The 27,588-nt window shown below is 36.0% G+C and overlaps 1 protein-coding gene across 1 annotated transcript in view; it reads left to right on the top strand.

The window, feature by feature from the left end:
* The window catches only part of EMCN (endomucin), a 170,995-nt gene that overhangs the window by 120,686 nt on the left and 22,721 nt on the right, over window positions 1-27,588 (top strand). Inside the window, exons 5-9 of the mRNA XM_044681625.1 lie at window positions 1,952-2,026; window positions 2,610-2,654; window positions 14,712-14,807; window positions 23,744-23,768; window positions 26,786-26,847. Of these exons, the coding sequence (XP_044537560.1) occupies window positions 1,952-2,026; window positions 2,610-2,654; window positions 14,712-14,807; window positions 23,744-23,768; window positions 26,786-26,847 (303 nt within the window). The remainder of the gene's footprint in view (window positions 1-1,951; window positions 2,027-2,609; window positions 2,655-14,711; window positions 14,808-23,743; window positions 23,769-26,785; window positions 26,848-27,588) is intronic.

The raw sequence follows: 27,588 nt of genomic DNA, 5'->3' as shown, positions 1-27,588 counted from the left end.
TATTCTTCTCCCACAGATGTCAAAAATGCACAGGAGTGCACTGTGTGCCAGGCTGTGGGTGGCATAGAAAAAAGGGGCCAAGACACACACCAAACTGGAGGAGTGTCTCGTCCCCATCACTGCAGCAGTTATCATTTACATCAATTGGTCCATATTTGATCCTTTAGAATACTGGGGGTTATAGGTAGTACAGATGAAACTGAAGATATAAGTCCTTCCCTCTAATTGTTCATAGTTTAGAGAATGTAGCCTGATAGATGGAAAAATGGCATCTGAACTCTTATACCATGCCCACCCCCAATAGAGAGAAAGTAAATGCCACATGCAAACTAATAAAACTCTATGCAACTTTAAATATAAATTTGGAAAGATAAAGAAAAGGGACCAGAGTATTATAGAAGCCAGTAAAATCTAGTCCAGTAACACAGCATTGATGCTCCAATACCCCTAAAAGAGAAATAGGCACTTTGTTAATATGCACTGACTAATTAACTATCGTTGTATTTGGAAAGCCAGATTATCATCGCCCCCATTTTGTGAAGAAGTCTAATGGCTCAGAAGAGGAGGGAGTTATGTAGGCCAGGCTCATCCCTGTGAGGAATTTTTTGGATCTATTTTTGATTTTCAACTATAGTAACTGTTGGTAAAACTTTGTTCCCAGCCACATCTCCTTACCAGTAATGCAGATTTATGATTTGAAGGAGAAAGGCAAAGAGAAGACATATGGGTTCAAATAAAATTTAATTTTTAATTCATGGGGTACAAGATAGATAGATGATGGTAAGTTACAAATCCTATCTTACATATAATCAAGTAAATCCAAGCTTATAGGTTAAACAAAGTTAGTTAGAATTAATTCCTACCAGTAGTTCATCTGAAAGGAAAGAGCTACTATTGACTATTGACTGTCCAGTGTCCTAAGACTCAGTCTCTTTTATTGATTGCCGAAAACTGCCTTCATAATAGATCCTCTGACAAAGCCAGCTTACCACATGGTAGTTAAACTTTAAAAGGAAAAATAAATAAATTGGATTCCCATTCTCCCCCCAATTTCTTTCAGCTGAAGCTTCATTTTCAAGCCTTTCCTCCTAGAACCCACAAAGTCCAAATACAAAATCAGAGTTTTTGTGAGTTCTTTGCCATATTAAATACTCTGTAATAAGTGAAAATGTCTCACTAGCCAGTGGTATATAACATTAACAAATGTGCAAAGATGCTAGTTTGGGGGAATTAATGGTCATGAAATCAGAACAATATGAATTTAGTGCTAAGTCTAACAGCTATGGGACTTTGGGAAAGAGGTAGAATGTAAGCCCATTGAGGGCAGGTACTATTTTATATTTGTATGGCTATGGCCGAACAGCAGTACTTAGCACATGATAAGAACTTAATAATTTTTTTCAGTTGGTTAATTTGCTTTTCTAAAGTTCAGTTTCTTTACTTCTAGAATAAAGATAATGCTTGTTCTTACTCACTCACAAAGTTGTTGTAGAGGTCAAATTAAATAGAATGCACTGTAAGCCATAAAGTCTTCTGGAAATCTGTTATCATTGTTATCATCGTCATAGCTAGGTGCCTGGTACATAGTAAGTACTATATAAATGTTAGCTATTTGTAGTAATCCAGCTGTTATTAATTCAGTCCAAGAAACAGTTTTCATAGGTTGTCTTTGTTTTCCAGTTGTATCCAACTCTTTGTGACCCCATATAGAGTTTCCTTGGCAAAGATATTAAAGTGGTTTTCCATTTTCTTCTCCAATAGATTAAGGCAAATAAATGTTAAGTGACTTACCCAAAGTCACTTAGCTAGTAAGTGTCTGAGGACAAATTTGAAAGCGGGTCTTCCTGACTCCAGGTCTATCACTTTATCCACTGAACCACTTTCCTGCCTCAAAGGTATACAAACCCAAAACTAAACTTCCAAGGAGATGAACTAAGAAGCATATGTTGATTCTTCATTTTTTTTACAGATGAGACTTTAAAAATGATTACCACACCCCCCATCAAGGGCCTGGGAAGCACCAAAGGTTTGTATGTCTTTGTCTGGAATGGGGAATATGACCCCCTCCCTTTTGCCCTCCTGGAAATTTTCTTAGTATAAATCTATGAATCTTTCAGAATGTAAGTGATTTGTTTTTCCATGGAAATATTACAGAAGTTTCTACTTGCATTTCATTGTGCATGTGTTCCTGTGTTTGCCTGCAGTGGCTAGGTCTGATTTAAGTAGCAAGCAAGAGAGCTCAGATTCAGTATGATTTCCCATCCATTTCTCCCCAGGAATCCCGTGAGCCTCCCTGGGTCTAGCTCTGAGTCTGTAAGGAAAAAATTGGTCATTGGCCTTTTGAGAGTTCCTTGCCTGGTTCTTTTCTAATAGCTACAGGTAGGACTGACTCCTTTAGGGGCATTTTCATCAAACATAGACTTTAGGAATTTGGAGAGTGGAGGGGAGTAAAGAAAAGCCAAAGCCTTAGTGATAAGCTTTATTCTAGAAATGGCTTAAATGATGCATTGTAATGAGATGAGACAGTGAGACCGCAATTGTCACTGAAAACATTTCTGTTAACTCAAGGTAAAATTTATTTCTCACTCTTTCTTTTTTTTGAATGACAGACTCTGGCACCACAAGCTCCCTTCTGACCAACTCCTCTTATTCAAGTGAGTAAATATGAATCCTTTTTTTCTAGTCTTCAAATTTCCTGCTGGTCAAAGGTAAGGAGGCAGTGAAGGTCAGGAAAAGAAAACTGTGTGTGTGTTGGTGAAGATGTCTCACATAAGGGGAGTGATTAGAGCCCAGGTAGCCTTATCTCCAACCTTGGTGAACCAAAGACCCCATTATAAAACCAATCTAAGCATCCTTGCTGTGAGAATCCCCTCAGAGGGAGGCCAGGCTTAACAAGCATCCCATCTGCATTGCTCCCTCACCCTAGGGTACTGCAATTACTACTGAGGATGAGGGTTGAATTGATGTGACGGAACACAGATGCCCCATAGAGTACAATCACCAAAAAGCCATGTCCAAGTGAACATTAATAGACCTTCAATTTAACACATAAACACATATACAAAACCTTTCTGATTTTTTCCTTCTAATATCTATATGGGTTTATAGAATTTATACATATAAAGCTAATGTCTGAGGGAAGTAAGAACTAGAAAAGTCAAGAATTGGAGTTTTAGTTACATATAATGAAGCTGTTAATTGAATCAAAGATAAGTATTTGCACCTGAAGTAATAATGGGTAATATTTATATAGCACCTACTATGTGCCAGATACTTTAAAAATACATAAATGTGATCCTCACAATCATACTGGGAGGTAGATGTTATTATTATCCCTTTTTTATGGATGAGGAAACTGAGGCAATCAGAGGTTAAGTGGCTGGCTTAAGGTCACACAGCTAATAAGTGTCTGAAGCCAGATTTGAACTCAGAGTATTCCTAACTCCTGGTCCTGTGCTCTATCCACTATATTACCTAGCTACCCCCATGAAATAGGAAAAATGTCTTCATTTCCAAATGAAGTCCCTGTGAAATCCAAATATACCTGTCAATTTAGGGATGTTTTCATTCACTCATGGATATTAATGTCTTTGCTTTAATTTTAATCAATCCATCTTAAAGGCTTGTAATGTGCCTAGCCTTTGCAATAGAAATATAAATAGCCCTAAATAATGAATTGACTAGATATTCTCATTTCCTGGTGGGGGAAGAAATGTTATTCACCAAGACTATGTAAGAATGGGAAAATGAGAGGTTAGAACAGAAAAGGCTGTGCTTCTCTGCTCCCCACATGAATGCTCATAAACAAGCACATCATATATACACATGTATGTTTACATATGCTCTCCCCTTCACTGCATAAGCCTTGTCTCAGAACTATTTTTCTTCCCTGGAAATACCTATGGGAAATGATGACAGATGTTCAAAGAAACCTGTCACATTCTAAGAAAGAATCAAGCAGAAAAATTCTACCTTACTGATCCAAACTGTTGCCAGCAATATTATTTCGTTGGTTTAGTTTGTTTTGTTTTTTTTAACAAGTCATTTTCTCTTGAACATTAAAAGGTTATACTTAATTTTTCATTGAATGAGAATGTATCTTGTTTCCTCTCCTACTTTCTCTTCCTTTGGAGAGACATGGTAGGAAAGAAAAAAAAAACCAATTCTGCTTCTTTAGAATTCTATTGTGATGGAAACAGTACACAATTGTGCTTGGGTGTACAGCCATTAAATTAATTATAGCATCATATATCATCAAGTGGTAGCTGTGAGCAAACCTATATTACAAGAGAATCTGCAACTACCTGGATGCCTTTCCAGCCCCAAGTACCCTAGCCCCACCCCAGTTTTCCACACAGGAGCTAAGAATCATTTGGAGAACTGGTGAGAGGAGAAAAGTGATAGATTTTCCTTCTGCTTAGAAACAACTTTTTCCCCCAGAAAGGTTGCAAGAGTGACATCAAGTGGATTAATCAGAAATAACAGCTGTAGAACTGAAAGATCATAGAATCTCAGAATTGAAGAGGGTTTTTTGATCCAATTCATAATAGAGCATAATATCTCTTATATTATAGACCTGATAAGTGGTCTTTCAGCCTTTGCTTTAAGACTTGTAGAGGAAGTGAACACACTGGCTGCTGAAACAATCCTTAGGAAATTTCCCTTTAGCTTGGCTTCACTAAAACTTCCCCTCCTGGCTGTAGTCATTGGGGCCAACAGAACTAGTCTAATTCCTTATTCACATAGCATTCCCTCATCTCCTTGAAGGTGGTTGTCATCTAACCCTTCTCACCTTCAATAGACTAAGCATCTCTTTTCTTTCAACCAGTCTTTATAGGGCTCAGTCTCTCATTCTTACATCAACCTGGTTCTTCCATCGACTTTTGAACTTGTTCCCACTTTATCATTTTATTTCCTAAAATGTGATTCCCAGGAAATGAATACAAAAAATATATGTGTGTTTGTGTGTGTGTGTGTGTGTGTGTGTGTGTGTGTGTGTGTGTGTGATTTAGCTAAAGTGGAATAAACAGGCACTAATAGGAGCATCATCTGCCAGCTTCTTGGCTTTATACTGCTCTCACTGTAGCCTAAGATGTAGCAAGCTTTTCTGATTCCCTTGCCAGACTGTTGACTCAAATTGGACTTGACCTTTATGAAAATTTCAGATCTTTAATTACATAAACTGTGTTCTGGCTATATCTGTCCCATTCTATGCTTGAGCAATTGATATTGTGAACCCAAGTGCAGGACTTCAATTTATTCCTTTTAAATTTCAACTCCTGGGACAGCTAGATGGTTCAGTGCATTGACAGCCAAGTCTGGAGATGGGAAGTCCTAGGTTCAAATGTGACCTAAAACACTTCCTAGCTGTGTGACCCAGGCACAATTAACTCCATGCCTGGCCCTTACAGCTCTTCTGCCTTGGAACTAATATTTAGTATCAATTCTAAGACAAAGGTAAGAGCAGTTTTGTTTTGTTTTGCTTCATGTCAACTCCTTAGAGTTAGCCCATCATTTCGTCAAATGAGCACTTTTTTGGATCCTGACCCTGTCATCCATGACATTAATCAACCCTCCTCACTTTGTGTCATCTTGTAAATTTTGGTAGCAGAGAGAGAGAATTTCTAGCCTCCCTTCAAGCTATGTCATTGTTTCATTGAAGTCACCAATAAAAATGATGACCATCCCCAAAGCCATAGAGATCCTTGGGATATTTCATTACATACATACATCCATGAGCCATTCAATCATTTCAGTATCCAACAAACTGTTCTAGGATCTAGTTTATGTCATTCCATTTTATCCACAAGAATAGTATGAGAGTTTTGACAACTTCTTTGGTAAAATAGAGATTTGCTATGTTTATGGCATTCCTCTGATGTTCCAATCAAGTATGTATTCCTGTTAAAGGAAAAAAAGTAAATGATATTACAGACTGACATAGGACCTGAAGAAGTCATGCTTGTTCTTAGTGATTATTGTTTCTTCTTTTATAAGTTTAAAGGATTAAAAAAATTTTCGATATCTTTTGTTTTTATATCTCCCTCATTTCCAAAGCCATTTCACTTGTAACAAAGAATAAAAAAAAAAAATTAAGGGGGAAAACTGCTTCTCTTTTTAAATACTCACAAGAGTTAAAGCAAGTTTGGGGCATCCATTAAGTCCTTGGAAGCTACCTGGGAACACCAGGGCCTGTTCCTGAGAACAGCAAGACTTAAGACCCCAAGAAGCTAAAGAATGCAAGGATTTTAACACAGACCCTGAGCGCAGGCACATGTGCAGGCACGGACGAAAGCACAGACACAGATCCTGAGCACAGACAAGGCCTAGGATCCTGAGCACAGATGCAGACCTTGAGTGGGGACCCAGTGCAGAGGGGGTGCACAACTGTGGAAGCAGCGCCCTGAGACTGTTAAAGGAGCCTCAGGCAGAGAAACAAGCAAGGGGACCACCAAGAGGCTTCACTCTGAGAACAACTAGACCTGAGACCTTAAGAGCTTAAAGAGTGCAGACAGACCCTGAGTGTGAGGATAAACCTGAGAGGGAGCAGGGCTAACATGGCAAGCCAGAGACAAGAACCCCAAAAGAGAAAGATCAACAAGAAGAAATCTGTAACACTCGACAACTTTTACACAGATAAAATCCAGAAAACAGAGCAAACAGCAGAGGAGAACAAACAAGTAATTATATCCAAACCTTCCCAAAATAATGAAAACTGGCCACAAGATACTGAAGGGTTCAAATCTGAGATGATGAGAAAGATGGAAGAGATTTGGTGAGACAAGTGGGAAATAGCTCAAAAGGAAATTAACAGGTTAGAAGACAGGAACTCCCAATTGGAGAAAGATGCCCCAAAATCAAATGAAATGGTAAGCAAATTGGAAACCAAAATCTGGCAAGAAAATTACACTTTAAAAGGCAGAATTTCACAATTGGAAAGTGAGGCAAGCAAATTGAAGACCAGAAATGACCAGATTGAAAAGGAAAACCAAATGATTATAGCCAAAAACCAGCCCCTAAAGGCTAGAATTGAGCAATTAGAAGCTAATGATCTCTCAAGACAACAAGAACAAATAAAACAAAGTCAAAAGACTGATAAAATAGAAGGAAACATACAATATCTTAATGAGAAAGTGACAGACCAAGAAAACAGGTCTAGAAGAGACAATCTGAGAATCATTGGTCTTCCTGAAAAAGCAGAAATTAATAGAAATTTGGACTCCATACTTAAAGAAATTATTCAGCAAAATTGCCCTGAAGTTCTACCACAAGAGGGCAATATAGACATTGAAAGGATGCATAGATCACCCTCTAAACTAGACCCAGAAAAGACAACCCCCAGGAAAATAATTGCCAAATTCAAGAGCTTCCAAGTGAAAGAAAAAATTTTACAAGAAGCCAGAAAGAGATAATTCAGATATCAAAGAGGACCAATCAGGATCACACAGGATCTGGCAGCCTCCACACTAAAACACCATAAGGCTTGGAATATGATATTCAGAATGGCAAGAGAACTGGGTCTACAACCAAGGATCACCTACCCATCAAAACTAACTATATACTTCCAGGGGAAAGTTTGGGCATTCAACAAGATAGAAGATTTCCAAGTATTTGCACAGAAAAGACCAGGACTAAATGGAAAGTTTGATATCCAACCACAAAAATCAAGAGAAACATGAAAAGGTAAATAAGAAACAGAAGGGAAAGAAAGAAAACTTGTATCTTTTAAATTTGCCTCTTTAAGGGCTTCAATATTATCTAATTATTTGTATTCCTATGTGGAGAAATGTTATGAATAATTCTCTGTAAGGAACTCTTATTATAGTATTCACTATTATAATAATTAGAAGAATTATTCATAGGGAGAGGTTGGAATACTAAATGGTCTAAGATGATATGGGGGTGGGAAAGAGGAGGTGAATAGTAGAGGACACCAAGAGAAACTTGAAGGAATAAGAAAAATAGGATATTCTATTACACACAAAGAGGGCATGGAAAGGGGAATGGATGGATACTATTATAAGAAGGAGAGGAAGAGAGCAGTAAGAGGTAATATTTAAACCTTACACTCAATGGAATTAAACCTGAGAGGGAAGAGTAACTTTATCCATTGGGATATAAAACTCTATCTAACCCGACTAAGAAAGTCAGAAGGGATAAACCAAGGGGAGCAGGGGAGTGGGGAGGTCAAAAAAGGGAGGGGAGGAGAAGGGGAGGGAATTCATTAGGCCTTTAAAAATAAAAAGAGGGGAATAATAAGGGAGGGGGTAGAAAGGGAAGTTAATCAAGGGAGGGGATAAGGGTTACCAGCTTAAAGCAAACCACTGGTTAAAAGAAAATAGTGTAAGAAGAAGGGGTAGAACAAGGGGAGGATACAAAAATGTCAGCGAATGCACAACTGAAAATTATAACTCTGAATGTGAATGGGATAAACTCACCCATAAAAAGGAAGCAAATAGCAGAGTGGATTAGAAACCAAAATCCTACCATATGTTGTCTACAAGAAACACATATGAGGCAGATGGACATACACAAGTTGAAGGTTCAGGGCTTGAGCAAAATCCTTTGGGCTTCAAATGAGAAAAAGAAGGCAGGAGTGGCAATTATATTTCTGACAAAGCCAAAGTAAAAATAGATATATTAAAAAAGACAGGGAAGGTCATTACATCCTGATTAAAGGCAGTATAGACAATGAGGAAATAACATTGCTCAATATGTATGCACCAAATGGCATAGCAACCAAATTCTTAAAGGAGAAACTGGCAGATCTCAAGAAGGAAATAGATAGGAAAACCATACTAGTAGGAGATGTAAATATTCCTCTTTCAGATCTAGATAAATCAAACCAAAAATAAATAAAAAAGAGGTAAGAGAGATGAATGAAGTCCTAGAAAAACTAGATTTAATAGATATGTGGAGAAAAATAAATAGGAACAAAAAGGAAAACACCTTCTTTTCAGCTGCACATGGTACATTCAGAAAGATTGACCATGTAATAAGGCATAGAAACATTGAAAATAAATGCAAAAGAGCAGAAATAATCCTTCTCATATCATAATGAAATAAAAATAATAATTAGTAAGGGCACCTGGACAGGCTAATCAAAAACTAATTGGAAATTAAATATGATTCTCCAAAACCAGCTAGTCAGAGAAGAAATCATAGAAAGAATCAACAATTTTATAGAAGAGAATAACAATGATGAGACATCCTACTAAACTCTGTGGGATACAGCCAAGGCAGTACTCAGGGGGAAATTTATATCCTTGAGTGTATATATTAACAAATTAGGGAGGGCAGAGATTAATGAATTGGGCATGCAACTTAAAAAATTAGAAAGTAAGCAAATTAAAAATCCCCAGATGAAAACTAAATTAGAAATACTAAAAATCAAGGGAGAAATTAATAAACTCGAAAGTACAAGAACTATTGATAAATAAGACTAGAAGCTGGTATTTTGAAAAAAGAGATAAAATAGACAAAGTACTGGTCAATCTAATAAAAAAAAGGAAAGAAGAAAACCAAATTGACAGTATCAAAGATGAAAAGGGAAACCTCACCTCTAATGAAGGGGAAATTAAGGCAATAATTAAAAATTATTTTGCCCAATTATATGGCAAAAAATATAGCAATCTAGGAGATATGGATTAATATGTGCAAAAATACAAATTGCCTAGATAAACAGCAGAAGAAATAGAATACCTAAATAATCCCATATCAGAAAAAGAAATTGAACAAGTCATCAAAGAACTCCCTAAGAAAAAATTGCCAGGGCCTGATGGATTCACAAGTGAATTCTACCAGACATTCAAAGAGCAACTAATCCCAATACTATACAAATTATTTGATTTAATAAGCAAAGAAGGAGTCCTACCAAATTCCTTTTATGACACAAATATGGTACTGATTCCAAAGCCAGGGAGATCAAAAACAGAAAGAAAACTACAGACCAATCTCCCTAATGAACATAGATGCAAAAATTTTAAATAGAATATTAGCAAAGAGACTACAGCAAGTGATCAAGAGGATCATCCACCATGATCAGGTGGGATTTATACCAGGAATTCAAGGATGGTTCAACATTAGGAAAACCATCCACATAATTGACCATATCAACAATCTAACTAGCAAAAATCACATGATTATCTCAATAGATGCTGAAAAAGCCTTTGATAAAATATAGCACCCATTCCTATTGAAAACCTGACAAGAATAGGAATAGAAGGACCTTTCCTAAAAATAATAAACAGTATATACCTAAAACCATCAACAAGCATAATATGCAAGGCAGATAAATTAGAAGCCTTCCCAATAAGATCAGGAGTGAAACAAGAATGCCCATTATCACCTCTATTATTTAACATTGTACTAGAAACACTAGCAGTAGCAATTAGAGAAGAAAAAGAAATTGAAGGTATCAAAGGAGGAGACTAAACTATCACTCTTTGCAGATGATATGATGGTCTACTTAAAAAATCCTAGAGAATCAACTAAGAAGCATGTAGAAATAATCAACAACTTTAGCAAAGTTGCAGGATACAAAATAAATGCACATAAATCATCAGCATTTCTATATATTTCCAACACATCACAGCAGCAAGAGGTAGAAAGAGAAACAACATTTAAAATCACCCTAGACAATATAAAATACTTAGGATTTTATCTACCAAAACAAACACAGGAATTATACGAAAACAACTACAAAACACTTTCCAAACAATTAAAACTAGATCTAAACAATTGGAAAAACATTGATTGCTCATGGATAGGACAAGATAACATAATAAAAATGATCATTCTACCCAAATTAATTTACCTATTTAGCGCCATACCTATCAAGCTACCAAAAAAACTTCTTTTCTGAATTAGAAAAAAACACAATAACAAAGTTCATTTGGAAGAACAAAAGATCAAGAATATCAAGGGAAATAATGAAAAAAAAATGTGAAGGAAGGGGGCCTAGCATTACCAGATATTAAACTATACTATAAAGCAGTGGTCATCAAAACAGTATGGTACTGGCTAAGAGACAGAAGGGAGAATCAATGGAATAGACTTGGAGTAAGTGACATCAGCAAGACAGTGTATGTTAAACCCAAACAGCCCTACTTTTGGGACAAAAATCCACTATTTGACAAAAACAGCTGGGAAATTTGGAAAACAATGTGGGAGAAATTAGGTTTAGATCAACATCTCACACCCTACACCAAGATAAATTCAGAATGGGTGAATGACTTGAATATAAAGAGGGAAACTATAAATAAGTTAAGTGAACATAGAATAGTTTACTTGTCAGATCTTTGGGAAAGGAAAGATTTTAAAACCAAACAAGAGTTAGAGAAAATTACAAAATGTAAAATAAATGATTTTGATTATATCAAACTAAAAAGCTTTTGTGCAAACAAAAACAATGTAGCCAAAATCAGAAGGGAAATAACAAATTGGGAAAAAATCTTTACAACAAAAAACTCTGACAGGGGTCTAATTACTCAAATATACAAAGAGTTAAGCCAATTGTATAAAATATTAAACCATTCCCCAATTGATAAATGGGCAAGAGAAATGAATAGGCGACTTTCAGATAAAGAAATCAAAAGTATCAATAAGCACATGAGAAAGTGTTCTAAATCTCTAATAAGTAGAGAAATGCAAATCAAAACAACTCTGAGGTATCACCTCACACCTAGCAGATTAGCTAGTATGAAAGAAGGGGAGAGTAATGAATGTTGGTGGGAATGTTGCAAAACTGGGACATTAATGTTTTGCTGGTGAAGTTGTGAACTGATCCAACCATTCTGGCTGGCAATTTGGAACTATGCTCAAAGGGCTATAAAAGAATGCCTGCCCTTTGATCCAGTCATACCATTATTGGGTTTGTACCCCAAATAGATCATAGATAAACAGACTTGGACGAAAATATTTATAGCTGCGCTTTTTGTGGTGGCAAAACCTGGAAAAGGAGTGTATGTCCTTCAATTGGGGAATGGCTGAACAAATTGTAGTATATGCTGGTGATGGAATACTATTGTGCTCAAAGGAATAATAAACTGGAGGAATTCCATGTGAACTGTAAAGACCTCCAGGAATTGATGCAGAGTGAAAGGATCAGAGCCAGAAGAACATTGTACACAGAGACCAATACACTGTGGTAAAATAGAATGTAATGGACTCCTGTACTAGCAGCAATGAAATGACCCAGGACAATTATGAGGGATTTATGGTAAAGAATGCTACCCACATGCAGAGGAAGAATTACAGGATTGGAAACAGAGAAGAAAAACAACTGCTTGAACACATGGGTTGAGGTGTACTTGATTGGGGATGTAGACTCGAAACTACCACACCAATGCAACTATCAACAATTTGGAAATAGGTCTCGATTGATGACACATATTAAAACCAATGGACATGTGCATCGGCTATGGGGGTTGGAGGAGGTCGGGGGGTTAAGGGGAAAGTAGGAACATGAGTTGTGTAACCATGTTAACTTTTCTAAAAAATAAATATTAATAAATGTTTAAAAAATTAAAAAAATAAATACAAACCATCTTTTCTTTTAATAATCTATTCTAGAATTTTTGCCAGGAATCAAAGTCCAAATCAATGAAGATTCTACTCTTTCTTTAGAGACACATTTCTTTCCCAAAGACCCATGGCACTTCTCTTCTTTATGATTCTTCAAAGACAATAGCTCAGCAATCATGTCTGTTACTTTAATCAGCATCCACGGATGTACAAGGGGTCTCTAAAATCTGCAGTTTTCGGTTGCATTAAGACTTTGGGGACCCTAAGTATAGCTCTTCTGGGTCTATTAACTTGAATTTATTGAAAGTAGCCAAGTGTGTTCATATAATTTACAACTTAACTCAAAAGTCAACTCCTTTACAACTTGCTAGAACTGGTCTAGCGGTTTTTTTACATGAATATCATTCCCCTTGGTAAAGACAGAAGCAAAACAGAAGGATTGAGAAGTTCTGTTTTCCCTTTATCATCTATTGTCATCTCATCTATGTCCTTCTTTTAGCTTCAACATAGTAAAAATAAAAAGAACAAGACTCTTTTCTGTTTTTGTCTTCTATGTTCATTGCCAGATCAAATAATTTTAAGTGCTCCTAATGCTATTCTTAAAGGAGCATGCTCATTCTGGTATTCATCTGCCTTTTCTCTGATAATAATACATCCTTTAGACCCACTTCTCTTGAACAATTCTTAGCAGGTTATAGTGGAATCAGGCTCCCTGTCCCTTTTCAATATGCATCGGATGACTCGTAACTTTAATTCTCCAGACACTGTAGTGTTTTGCAGCTGTGAATCACTGCAAGGATATGATATTAAAAAGATATGTTTTTGTTTCAGGGAGAAGCTTGGGACTATTTAAAATACTACTCAGTCTCTCAAATACATCCCAGGCCATTTCTGGGCTCTGTTGATGGCCTATTCACAGTGTTCATCTGAAATACATATATCCATAGACCAGTCTTATGGGTTATCCTTTCAACTGCATATAATGGCCTGGAAAATAGGTATTCCTTATCTATGTATGTACACACACACACACACACACTCACATATATATATATTTCTGTTTTCTGCTGGAATATTTAGGCCAGCCTTTTGGGGAACTCACTTGTTCTAAGACTTGATACAATCAGTACAAAGCGATCCAGAAATAGTCCCATTTGGAGAACCTCACAAGCTATAGAGAACCTCTCTTCTCTTTTAGACTTTGCACTGGGAATCCTTCTATATATGTCTTTTCATTTTAGTATTTAAAAATAATTTCTATTGAGCTGATTTAGACCATTTGCTTCAGCTAATGGCAATAATTGCTTGCCCCCAAAACAAAGAAATGAAAACAATAAACAATCACAATTATAAACCACTACCAAAACAAAGAACACTCAGAAGAGTACCATTCAAGATTCCTAAATTAGTCATCAGGCATGATTTTGTAATATTTCATATATTTTATCCAACTTCTAACATCATATAATCACACCAAAAATGAGTGGCATAATAATAATAGTATTTTATATAGCACTTTAAAGTTTAAGAAACACTTGGAAAACATCTCTCATTTGATGCAGAAATTCTAAGAGTTAGGTGGTGCTATTACGATTCACTTGCCCTTTACAAATGAGGAAACTGAGGCAGAGATCAAGTGACTTCCCCAAGGGCATGCAACTAGTAAGTGTCTGAAATTAGATTTGAACTCAGATCTTTCTGATTCCAAGTCCAGAACTCTATTTAGGTACATAGTGTGTAGAATGCTAGATTTGGAAGCTGGAAGACTTAAGAGAAAATTTTGAATAGAAAAACAGTATCCATCATCTTCTTTACCTTTTCTCTTCTCAACAGAATATAGATTCATATTCTCAATTTTTAAATTCTTTGCCTTGCTGAGGCAAAATACAATTAAATGAACTAAAATTACCATGCCTAATTTTTAAAAGACTGACTTTTCTCCATGAAATTAGAAAAAAATGAATGAAGGGAATTTTCTCTTTACTAAACAATAAAAGGCAGATCATGAGACCTACCTATACAGTCTACCTGACAGAATTATTATGAAGATATCAAATGAATTTGTGTGATTCTCCTTTTCATTCTATTAAGTGCAATACAAATGCAACATGTGATTAATGTTAACATTTTTATGACCTATTCCCTAGTAATTTCCCCAAATCATACAATTTCCTTACTCTTTTCAGGTGTGATTTTGCCAGTCGTTATTGCTCTGATAGTAATAACACTCTCAGTATTCATTCTGGTAGGACTGTACCGAATGTGTTGGAAGACAGACCCAGGTATGTGTTTAATATTTTTTGTAGGGAGGATTATCCCAAATTATCCTGGCCTTTACCCATTTTAAGTCTCAGTGGGGACAAATGTGTACTACTAGAGAAGAAAGGAGAAGTGTTATTTCTTGATTGTGAGTTTTGCCCTCTTCTTCACAAAGGGTCAGACAAGAAGCATCCTTACCTTGCAGTCTCATACAGGTAAGGAGTAGGGATGTTATGTTGATCCTTTCCTATTTAGAGAACCATTGGGGAAATGTTTAAGTGCTTAGCACTACTAATAGAGATTTTTGAACCTACTTCCCTCTGTGGAAAAGGAGTCGTTGATATCTAAAGCAGGTTATTCTTGTAATCAGATGTGTTCTGACCAATATAACAACATAATGTATAGAGTGCTAGACGTGGAATAAGGGTTGCCTCAGTTTGAATCCTACCTCAGATACTTACTCATTATGTGACTGTGGGCAGGCACCCTAACTTCTTTAAGTCTCAGTTTCTTCATCTGTAAAATAAAGGGCTTAGATGCAATCTCTTAGGTCCCTATAGAGCTCTAAATCTCTTGATTCTAAACCAGAACCCAGTATTTCAAAAGAATGGGGTTTTCATTTGACATTTATTTTTTAAATATCACATAAAATGGCACCCTTGGTACTAAATATTTCATTGAAGAAAAGCCTACCAAACCATTGTCAGATGTAGAAAAATCAATAGCAATTATTTTTATAAGACATACAAAACCACAGTGTTCTGGGCTCTGCCGGCTGGTGAAGTGTTACTAGCTAGCTCAGAAATGCAGTTTCTGGGACTAATCAATGATTATAGGGCACACAAATGGTTTGAGGCATGAACAGGGAAAGTCCAAGTTAAAATTATCAAGGAAAACCAGACATATTCATTTCAGCTCTCTGTGGGAAACAAGAAGAAAACAAATCAATCTCCCCCACCCTTCTAGGGAAGAATGTGGGAAGAGTCCTGAAGACCATCTAAATTTCCTTAGAAGGTTTTCAAGAGGTGGGGGAGAGAGCATTTTCATGAATTAGTTTAATTTCCTTTACCTTCTAAACCACCAGTTCTGCCCTTTATGGGAAATCAAAAAACCTAGATAAAGCCAGTCAGTGTTGTCAATATGTGAGTGAAGAATCAGGATCTGAATTCATCAATCAAAACATTTTAAGCTGACAAAGTAGTTTTTCATTTGAGAACCTAAAAGTAAGTTATCTGGGAAGTTATTTTTTTTCCTGTGAATGAGGATGTTTGTCTAAGGGCTAGGACTCTCAGAACAAAATCAAAACAGAAGAAGCAGCTTAAAACCAAGGGCACAAAATACATATAACACATGCATCTCATAGGTAACTGAATAATCACCAAATTAACCAACATGGTCTGAATAATGTTCAATTTGGTGAGAAAAAGCATAAGTTCCAGTATGATTATCAGTGTAATATTACCATTAAACACCAGGAATTAATAAACCCTTCGAGTATGTAGGTGAAATTTCTCCATAAAAAAAAAACAACAAAACTCATCCTATTAGCTACTTGTAAGAGTTGAGAATGTGGGATGTGGAAGTAAGCTCTTTACTTGAAATCAAAAGATTTTAGCTCAAGTCTTGATTCACCATTTGTTTTATGACCTCGGGAAAATTGTTGAATTTCTCTGGACTTCAGTTTCCACATCTGTAAGATGGAAATAACTGTCCACATGGGAAAAAGACTGGACATGTTCTACCTGAACCAAGAGGACACAATTGTGAATTGCAATTAGATTTAGGCTAAATGTAACAGAAAAACTAACTGGAATGTCTTAGTAAGTAGTAAATATTTGTAAGGACACACAGAAACTAAGTGGAACCTGTTTGGCCATTTGCCATGAATTTTGTAAAAGGGTTCTGTAAAAAAAAAGAATGGGGATGGCTACTGAACCCTGGGACAATGCAGTGGACACTGAAGTCAGAAAGACTCATCTTCCCAAGTTCAAATCCAGCCTCTGACACATACTAGCTATGAAATCCTCAGTAAGTCGCTTAATCCTATTTGCCTCAGTTTCCTCATCTGTAAAATAAGTTGCATAAAGAAATGGCAAACTACTTCAGTATCCTTGCCAAGAAAACTCCAAATGGGTTCACGAAGAGTTGGACATGACTAAACAATAATAGCAGAAGATGATCCCTAAGGTTTCTTCAACTCTTGAGATTCTACACTTCCTTTCTCAGAGGGGATTCTAAGTATATCAAATGAGATAATGCATGCAAAAATGCTGTGTGAACTATAATAATCAGAAGCTATGAATAACAAGATTCTCAGAGCCTAGCACAGGGCTAGAACATAGCAGGCACTTAAATAAATGTTTGTGAACATTCACCCAATTGTAACAATGTATATGTTATGATCTAAATGGTTAAAAATATCAATTTTCAATTGTAATGGTGGGAAAGCCAAATCAAATGAAGAAAAGTATTTATAAACATTTAAATCAATGAGTAAATGGTTCAATTTGAAAAGAAGCTATTAGAAATCTGGGTATGACATGTCTACACTTGTGATAAGTATAATTAATGAAATTATAAAATCATTTAGAAGACATTGTTGATTTCTAGAAGAATAGTTGACTTCTATGAATTAGAAAGAGAAAAAAATCAAACATTATAGTTTAGTTTGTATTATTTCTCTGTTGTGAGAATCAATTATTTTGAGTAGTGATTTTATTTTTCCTTTTATTCCATTTGGGCTATAATCCTCCAAAAAATCTTACTCCATACCTCATCTTGGGATAGAGGTGACTCTGGGTTCCTTGAAAGCTTTGTCAGCAGAGCACAAGTTCTGGTAGGTTCTTGAAAACTTATTGGAAAAACTTCAAATGCAGCTGTGACAGAATCAGTCATTTTTCCAAGGACCAACTTGGTTAAACTTCAGAGAGGTACAGCACCAGTGGTCTGACCATCTGCCAATTATTTGGGCCAGTGAGAGAACCATAGCAACTAATCAAACCAAAAAATTACAAATGGTTCTCAGTTTTGTGTGGCCCCCTTCTGCTTCTATGGTGATGGTGGGAATCATAGTATTTTAAGATCAATGAAAATTTCAGTTTGACTGTTGGTAATTGAAATATGAGATGCCTATAGAATTGCCAAATATATTTCTGGAAGAGCTAAATCATATCAATCTTAACATTCTTACCATGATCACATAAAGTGGAAAGAAGTTGCAGCTAAATGAACTTCTTGGTTTCTTAGATACTCTTTGGAAAAGTTAAAAAAGAAATTGGTACAGTGAGCTTTATGGTATTACAAGAAACATTTTAAACAATAGTTATATGTTCCAATACTAATTACAAGTATTTCTAAAAAGTTACTATGAAAAATAATTTCAATTTATGCACCAATGAAAGAAATGAGTAAGTCCAAAGGCATGTATATTTTTTAAAAAAAGACTCACACCTCTATATCATGAACATTTTGTTTTTTAAAAGGCTGGTAAGCACTAGTTATGGAATGCATGAATAACAATATATGGAACAAAATTGACTTATTTTGAAAGACAGGAAAAGACCTGCCATTGGTATAGGAATTATGCCTGAGTCCGTTTTGGATAGTCAGACCATTAACTTGGAGCTAAAATCAGAATGTTATTTTTTTAAAAAAAGGAATAAAGAATAACAATTAGAAATGAGAAAAATATATGGAATGCAAATAAATTATTAAACTCTGAATTATATTAAAAGGTAATTGAAAATAAAATATATGAAATGGACAACAGAACTGACATTGATGCCAGTAATAGTAATTTTATACAGAACCTTAATTAATATTGATTAATTATCACCACAAGGAAACCAAAAAAGCTAAGCTTAATTAAAAGACATCTGAATTATTTATTTAATATGGAGAGAGAGGGTTAGCAAAGGCAACACTGGATTAGAATGTAAACTCATCCATCAAATTTTATGAAGAATTGAAATAAAAATCCTTCCTAGATGGATGAGAGATGATAACCACCACCTAGGGAACTATCTAGACCAGTAAAGCACAAACCCCTTGGCTTTAGAAACAAAGTTTAATTTTATAAAAAGAGTAAAGGGAGATGATAGGTAATTTCCTAAAACTATAGATCTAATCTCCACCCACCTACTTTCATCTCACAGTGAATTAGTTCTTCTCCTTGAGAATTCACTCAAGCTACTCTAAATTCCTTATCTCTAACTAAAACCCCCAAAACCCAGCTGACTATAAACTAACCTAATTAATATGGATTACAAAAACGGATAAGTAAGAAGGACTCACAGATGCATTTGAGCCCTTACCTAAAGCCTGGAGTTGTTCTTGGGGATACCCAGAGTCCCAGATGATCAAATTCTGGATTTTACCTTCACCAGTGGATTTCTGACAGATGGATCTCAGGCAGATGGTCTCTGTACTTCAGGGAAAGCAGCATACTCCAAGACAGATTCTCAAACCCGGGAATCACTAATCTCTCCACAAGATTAGGATTTCCAAGGGGAAAATTGCCGGAGCAAAAAAGCCTTCTTCCTAACTCAGTCAATACTATATTCAGAGTGACCATTAATTTCCAGTAAAAACTCCCAAGATCCTTTTCTTCTTGTCAGAATCTTCTCCCAGGGCTTGTATCCAAATTCTCCTCCTTTCCCCTTAAAGCTGATCTATGAAATTTACTATCCCCTTACTTATTTCCTTACAGAATGATGTATGATTATGAACAGTATCACTTCATACAGCAGGGGGGAAAAAAGCAACAAAGTATAGTATCAGCTTAAAGAAACTATGGCAAGATCCTAATTAGTCACTCCAAGGACATTCAACAATGAAAAGTTTCTCACCCAGTTGTTCTCCTGGGTGGAGTGTAGATCTCAGAGAGTTTCTTCCAGAGTCTCCATTTTTTTGAGGTGGCCCAGGGAAGCCATCTTATCATTTCCCACTAGCTTCAGAATTTCATGATGAACCCCTGTCTACTGGATATCCTTTCTTCATCCTCCACCTTTACCATCATTTCAGCTTCTTTTTTTATGCAATGTCCTCTCCCATTAGACCTTGAGTTCTTCAAAAGCAGGGACTGTCTTTTGCCTTTCTTTGTAAATCTAGATCTTAATAAATGTTTATTGACATTTTCCCCATCAAGGATGATGGATTCACTATAATTAAAAGCAACACCACAGTCCCTGAAGGATTCTTAAAAGAGGAAGAAATGGCACTAAAGAGAACAAAGATGAGAAAAATAGCCATATTGGACAAACATAGTGAGGGGAGATTATACTGGAGGCAATACAACTTTGAGAGTATTAAATAACTGTTTATAAGGTATCTAAAGGAGAAGACCCCAAAAGCATTGAAAAGATATTGGACTTTGATGGTAGTGGGGGATAAAAGGTCAAGAGTAAATACAACAATGATTATTGACCTACATGCTTCCTCTCCAATTTATAAAATGTCTTTATCATAGTAATCTAGACATAAATTGAAGGTACCCATACCAATTAACAAGGGGAGTAGGATGGAACAAGCAGTAATATGGAACAATAAGTAATATACAATAATAGACCACCTTATTTTGCAACATAATGATAGATAGCAAGGGCATAAGATTCCTTTGTGTTTCTTCTTTGTGAAAAAGCTTTTAAATGGAAAACATTATTTTACAAGATTTTTTATAGCAACTGCCTCCCATCAAAAGGTAGAGATCATTCAGGATTCCTTAGAAGATGTAATAATAGAATTAGTCCTATTCCATGATAAGGCTCAGGTGAGGCATTAATCAAGGAGTTGAAGGCTCACCAAATCTATTAATTTGTCACAATGGTAGAGGAGACTTGGTGCATAGTCCAGGTCAAAGAGGAACTTCAACAGTAGCTAGGTAGATTAGTGTATAGATAGCCTAGGGTGAGAGGTTCGGTGTTCAAATATGATCTCAGACACTTCCTAGCTGTGTTACCCTAGGCAAGTTACTTAACCCCCATTGCCTCACCCTTAACACTCTTCTGATTTTGAACCAACATAATATTAATTTGATGATGAAAGGTAAGAGTTAAAAAAAAGAATCCCCCTTTGATCATAAGGTCCTCTTTGTTCTTTTATAGTAACCAAATCAAACTTTAGGACTTCAAAGAGCCTCCAAACAGAAATGTGTAATCACTCAGAAGAGATCAATGTCTCTAAAGACCAAATGGATGAAAAATGCCTTTTGTCATAGACTAACAGTCAAACATCACAGCAGACCAAGAGTTCCTCCTGGCTCTTTAATACCCAAACAATGAGGAAGTTCTGTTATTAGTCTAAGTTTTCAAACCTTGAGTTAATCAAGTTTCAAGAATGGTTTCAGTATCTTAAAAGGAAAAAGTAGTCTATTTTTCAGGGAATTAGAGAATTACTAGATTGCTCATACCCTAATAATCCATATATTCCAATAGTTATTTTTGAAAAATATAATCACACATATGCAAACTTACTGCATCCCCAGCACATGGGAATATAATTGCCCTTCCCCTTTTTATCACCTCAGTCTTTGGGGAGAGGAACAGGATTAGGTTCACAGCTTAACTTGGTCTGTGTGTTTATATGTATGAATGTGTGTATTGTTATGAGTAAGATGAGATTAGGTAGTTATTAGGAAGTACCTAGCAGGAAGGAGCTGGAGCTGGGAATTGTGGGTTTGAGTCCCATCTGGGTCGCCAAACTGTAGGAAAATATAAGTGAGGTAATGGGGTCACCAGGGATATTACAATAAACTAAGTGGTTTGTGGGAACACACTTTAGGATTTATGAGAGACTGGATCAGGGTGAAGAGACCAGAGTTTTACTGGATCTCCACAGAAATGGCAGTTGATCTTAACTGTCACCCAGCTTCCACTAGACCAGAGTATAGTAACAGGCTAACAAGGTAAAAGGGACTTAACAGCTTTAATTATGTTAGACTAAAAGGTGGGAAAGGATTTCTATACTTAAAATCTAAGGGATAAAACCACAGGACAATGGGAGGACTTATTCTACTCTTATCTAAGTGATCTAAACTAACAGGGCCCAAGGAGCTATAAATGGAGTCTCTGGGTTTCTGCCTCAAACCTGGAACCTGCCAGGCTTGAGTACAGCTAGGGCTTTTGTGGCTTTGGGATTCTCACTGCAATCCACTGATGATCTCTGGATGCCAGGAGCTAATGTTGTCTCAGGAACCAAGTAGTAAGGGTTTGCTTGATGCACTGTCTGCCAGAACTCAAACTACACCTCTTCTCTTGGCTCTGTAGATCTTGTTCTTTTTCTAGATGCCACACCACACAGGATCCCAGGGGAAAACAGGAAGCAGGGTGTCCTTTGCTCTGAGGTCTCCCAGGCTGGCAACAGTTTTGCCCACCACTAATGGAGTCCACACTCAGAGCACAGACTTCCTCCTCCTTCATTCCAACCTGGAATTCCCAGCTCCAGCTCCTTCCTGCTAGGTACTTCCTAATAACTAGCTAATCTCATCTTACTCAGTATGTAGATAGATATAAATATAAGTGAATATACACATATATATAAACACACCTGTATATATGCATATATATATACACCTATGTATCAAAATATATATATATACATATGTGTATATATGTCATACATGATATATATATATACATATATGTGTGTGTGTGTGTGTGTGACTATAGATATATATCAGCTAGGTGGTGCAATGGATCAAGTACCAAGCCTGGAGTCAGAAAGATTGATCCTCATGACTTCAAATCTAGCCTCAAATATCTTTAAGTTATATGACCATAGGCAAGTCACTTAACCCTGTTTGCCTCGGTTTCCTCATCTATAAAATTAATTGGAGAAAGAAATTGCAAAACACTCCAATTTCTTTGGCAAGAAAATCCTAAATGAGGTTATAAAGAGTCAGACAGAACTGAAAAAGATATATATATATATATATATACTTTTATATAGTGTATATATATATCTATGTATATATACACATACACACATTTATATAGTACATATATGCACACACCTTTATATAGTATAGAAATAGAGAGAGAGAGATACACGTATATATTTATATACTATATGCAGGAAGGAAAGCACTTAATGAAAGAAAGAATAAGGCTACATAAAGATCCTTGTAGTTTTGGATATGGTAAAATTGAGTGAGCTCCAAAAAAAGTCCATTTTGAAAAATGGCCAAAGAAAACCCTCATAACATAATAATTGAGAGACCAGATGCCCGAAACATGGAGACCTGAGCAACGGACAACTCCAGTTTGGCAATAGGGTCAACATAAAACTAAAATTCCATGGCCCCGTGTGTTTTCCACAGACTAATCCCAGTACACACGGAGATCTAGCTACATCTTGGGTGACGTTTCTGTGGGGCTAGTTCTGACCCTTGCCTTGAGAGATAATTATAAGCAGGAGTTTGCAGTTTTGCTGCTCTACTAAGACTATGATTTGCATCCCAAGTAAGAGAAAAGCACAAAGGAGAAAGTGGAAAATCCAATTCCCCTGTCTGGAAAGTAATTTAATCCATTGTGCCTGGAAGCACTAGAGTGACATTAGATATTTGTAGGACCTGCTGTAATGGGCAGTATTCTCACACAGCTGCATGGAATCAAAGCGCCCCAAGAAAAACTCAGAATTCTCCTAATAATTTGGGAACTAAATTATCTGGACCTGACCTGTTCAGGAAGACCCCAGAAATTCCAGTATGATTGGTAACCAAACCTGAGGTAATGGTTTATGGGGGAAAAGAAACCATAAGTTGGCTCTAGGAACAGCAATACAGAATTCTGAAACCACGCAGAATCATTCCTTGGACGTTGGCAACTGTTAATAAAGGGTTTTGTTGTTGTGTTTTATTTTGTCTTCCCGCAGGCAGGGATTGGACTAAAAACTTCTCTAAGTTTCCTTCTAGAAAGAAAATTCTATGATTCAAACACAAACTGTATTTTGTATTTTATTCCAGGTACACCAGACAATGGAACTGACCAGTAAGTAAAGCCATGATTTTTTTTCCTTAAGGACATTTAAAATGCTGAGGGTGGATTGATAGGCACTGGCATGGAGCTATAAAAGACCATTGGCTTTCTATATAAAGAACCTGGATTCAAATTCCGTATGCTTCATTTACTTGTATGGATGAACCAGGTACCTTATTTCAGCTTTTTTAATTCTGTTTCTTCATCTATAAAAAGAGAAAGCTGGGTCATTAATAAATCAGTTGTTAAACATTTATTAAATACCTAGTATGTGCCAGACATTGTCCTAAGAACTGAAGTACATGGCTCCTAAGTCTAAGGTACTATAGGATCTCATTTTACAGGACCAATACATTTCAAGAACCTTTGTGTAAGTTGAAAATGTCACATAATAATACTACATAATAATAAACCCAAATAATAAGCATTTTTTCACAAACATACCTAGACACTTTATGAATTTCTTGGGCTTCTTAGAGCTATCAGCATCATTACTCTTGTACTTTGGGACCATTATTAATAACCAAAGAACATTAATGAAACAAAAAGAAGCACTTCTCTCACACTGGCATGACAGTGCAAGCAAGAACCCTGGACAAAGATTGATGCAAGAGCTGATGTTTGGCTCAAAATGACGTAATGACTCACTTTAATGTTTCTCAGAATGAGAATGAGCAAGATTAGATGAACTGCTGCAACACTTTAAAGGAATTAGATATTTTTGTATTTTATATATTTTTCTGCCTTTATTTTTTAATTGCGAATCACCGCTACTGGAATTTCATGTGTTGAGTTCACATAAAAGAAGGTCCTGCCTCATTCTCTAAATTCAAGATCCTATTGGCCTATAGTTTTTAAAGTATGTCAGAAAGAGAAGAAGTCTCTGAAGTTTAGAAACACAAGAGTAACTACCAAATCAGATATTTACTAGCTACAACTATAGGCTAGTTATTTAATTTCCCTGAACCTCAATTTCCTCATTAATAGTTAAAGAATAATAAAACTTGCACTTCCAGTCTCAAGGGGAACAATGATAAGGGAAGTGCTTTGAAAACCTTAATATGTTGTAGAAATGTGAACTATATACCTCTCTTTTCAAAAGAAGTGCAATATAGCACAAAAAAATTTTTATTATGTGCCTGGAATTCTTCTAACTTCTGGGGATATAAATAAGAAAAAGAAAAATAGTCCTTGCCCCCAAGTTGCTTATATAATCTATTGAAGGAAGACAATATACAAAACGATGCAGGGCAGAAAGGACAGAAGTGAATAGAAAGCACACTGCAGAGGGTTTCAGACTAATAATTAAGGATGCATGGAAATTCTATAGAGAGAGAGTAATGATGTTCAAAGAGGTCTTGCTGTAAAGGGCAGAATTCAGGGATGCTATTTTGGGTTGGAACATATTAAGGACATCCCAAAAATATATTTTGAGAAAAAAAGGAAATTTCTAAATATTTAGATCCCCAACAAAAGAGAGAGGGAAAGGGAAAGGGAAAGAAAAAAGGAGATGAGAGAGAGAGAGAGAGAGAGAGAGAGAGAGAGAGAGAGAGAGAATATGCTATAGTAAAGAATGTTCTAAACTTTGGTTTGAATTCCAGAGCTTACACTTTTATTGTTGAGTTGCCCTGAACAAATCATTTAACTTCTATGGGTCTCAGTTTCCTCATTTATAAAAATAGAGGGTGAATTCAGTGATTATTAAGATCCCTCTCACCTTTAAATCTACAATCCCATGAGCTACGGCAGAACTTGCCCAAGGAAATTTGCAACATGTAAACAAGACTAAACCGAGCTCAGGGTTCCTGCTTAAAGAATAATTGTACATGACATTTTGAAGCTGACCTGCATGGCCTCATCCCCAGGAATGACTGGAACTGCAGAGTCTTTGTTAAAAATGACAAAATAGTTGGAAGAAAATAGTCTGGCCATTAGAGTCAAGGTGAAAAAGAGAGAAGACCTAATTATTTTTAAAGGTAAATAGGAAACCCTACTTTGAATATACATGTGCATTTATGGAAAGTTGAATTAACCTCAACCTAGAAAGACGGAAAATTGTTGATGTTTTGTTTTTTAATAAGAATTAAACACTTTTAAACGTTTCTTTTCCACTCTGTCTTACCACATGAACTGATAATGGAGAATTTTGAATAATGATAGGAAGAAGGGAAGAGGGGAGAAGAGAACAAGTATAGGTATCCCTTCTGCATTGCAACTTTCCCCATCTCAGTTTTGATATATTGAGAGTCAGAATTGAAAACAAATGGGAATTTTGGAGAGTTTTGTGGGAGCTACAGAGGACACACAAGGGCCAGCAAACAACACAGAATAAGTTTAAAAACTGTCTAAACTATGACCAAATATTTAACACAAATTTTATAATAAGGCACTGTAAACACCCCATGAAAGAAAAAGAAAAAATTTAAAATTCTTCTTTGATAAGAAGGTAAGTCCAAAAATTATAGATTTTCAAGATTTCAGGAGTGTTGTTCCCCTCACCCCTGCAATGTGGAAGGGATAGCTGTATTTATTTAGCCCCTCCGATGTGTCAGGCATTATACAAGGTGCCTTAGAAATATTGTCTTATTTGTCGATCGAAACATGATGAGAAAACTCAAGCACACAGAGGTTAGGTAATTTGGTGGGTGTGGGGTCACATGTCTAAAATGTCTGAAGCCAAAATTTATTCAGTTCTTTCTGAATCCAGGTCTGGCATTTCATACATGTGCCAAGTACTCATACAGTACTCAGGTCTGTATGAACATTTCTCTCTCCTGTATTTTCTGTCTCAGTACTGGAGATTTAATGGCATTTATTCTGCACAGTTCAAGTTGGTCTCTGCTGTATCTCATGGATATTTTTTAAAAGAATCTATTTGGTTTGGGTAAAAGGGAGAGTGAGAAGAAATAGTGACTACTACAGACACAGACAAGTAACTATTTTTTAAAATTTTTTCTTTATGTACTTTTTTGCACAAATAAATCATGCTTATTACTTTGGTGCTAACTTAATCTTTCTAATATTAATAGGCCCCAATCAGATAAAGAAAGTGTTAAACTTCTCACTGTCAAGACAATTTCTCCTGAGACCAGTAAGTACCTTTTTATTGTACAGAAGCAGGATGTTTTACTTAGATTTTGTTAATGTAAAAATGGCATAAAATCAGCACTTTATTAGAAACAGCCAAGTAGAAATTCCAATAAATCAGAAATTATTTTAAGGCAAAATGAATGATTGCTTAACAAAGATGCTGGACTAGATGACCTCGAAATGTGTTTCCAGTCCTGCTAGAATAAGAGGAGTTGGATGGGGTGGAGAATGGGAATTGGCTTAAAGAATTTATAACACCAATTATGTCAAGAAGTATATAAGTCAAGAAACAACTATATTTTTCATATGTTTAAGAATTTATCTTTTAGGGAAACAAAAAAATCCAGAATAGAATTCAGCTTATTAACTCTGTCATTCAATTAATTAACATTTATTAATTGCCCACCATATGCCAGACTCTAGAGGATACCAAAAAAAAAAAAAAAGAAATAGCTCTTTCCCTCAAGGGAATATTGTTAAGTAAATCTAAAGTAGATATGAAATAATTTGAAAGAAAGTACAAGAGTTAACTGAAATAGGTCTTGGGCAAGAGATGGTGCTTGAGTTGAGCCCTAAAGTTAACTAGGGATTCCAAGAGCAGACATGAAGAAGGGATCATGGGACAACCAACATACACAAAACTCATAGAGATGGGAGATGCAAAGATCAGTGGTCCAGTTTGACTAGATCATAAACAAGAAGGGGAAGAATGTACAATGTTGGCTGAAGCCATACAACGAAG

This window comes from Gracilinanus agilis, chromosome 6, assembly GCF_016433145.1.
Source record: "Gracilinanus agilis isolate LMUSP501 chromosome 6, AgileGrace, whole genome shotgun sequence".
Classification (NCBI taxonomy): domain Eukaryota; kingdom Metazoa; phylum Chordata; class Mammalia; order Didelphimorphia; family Didelphidae; genus Gracilinanus; species Gracilinanus agilis.
This window is presented reverse-complemented; position numbering and strand designations above follow the sequence as displayed.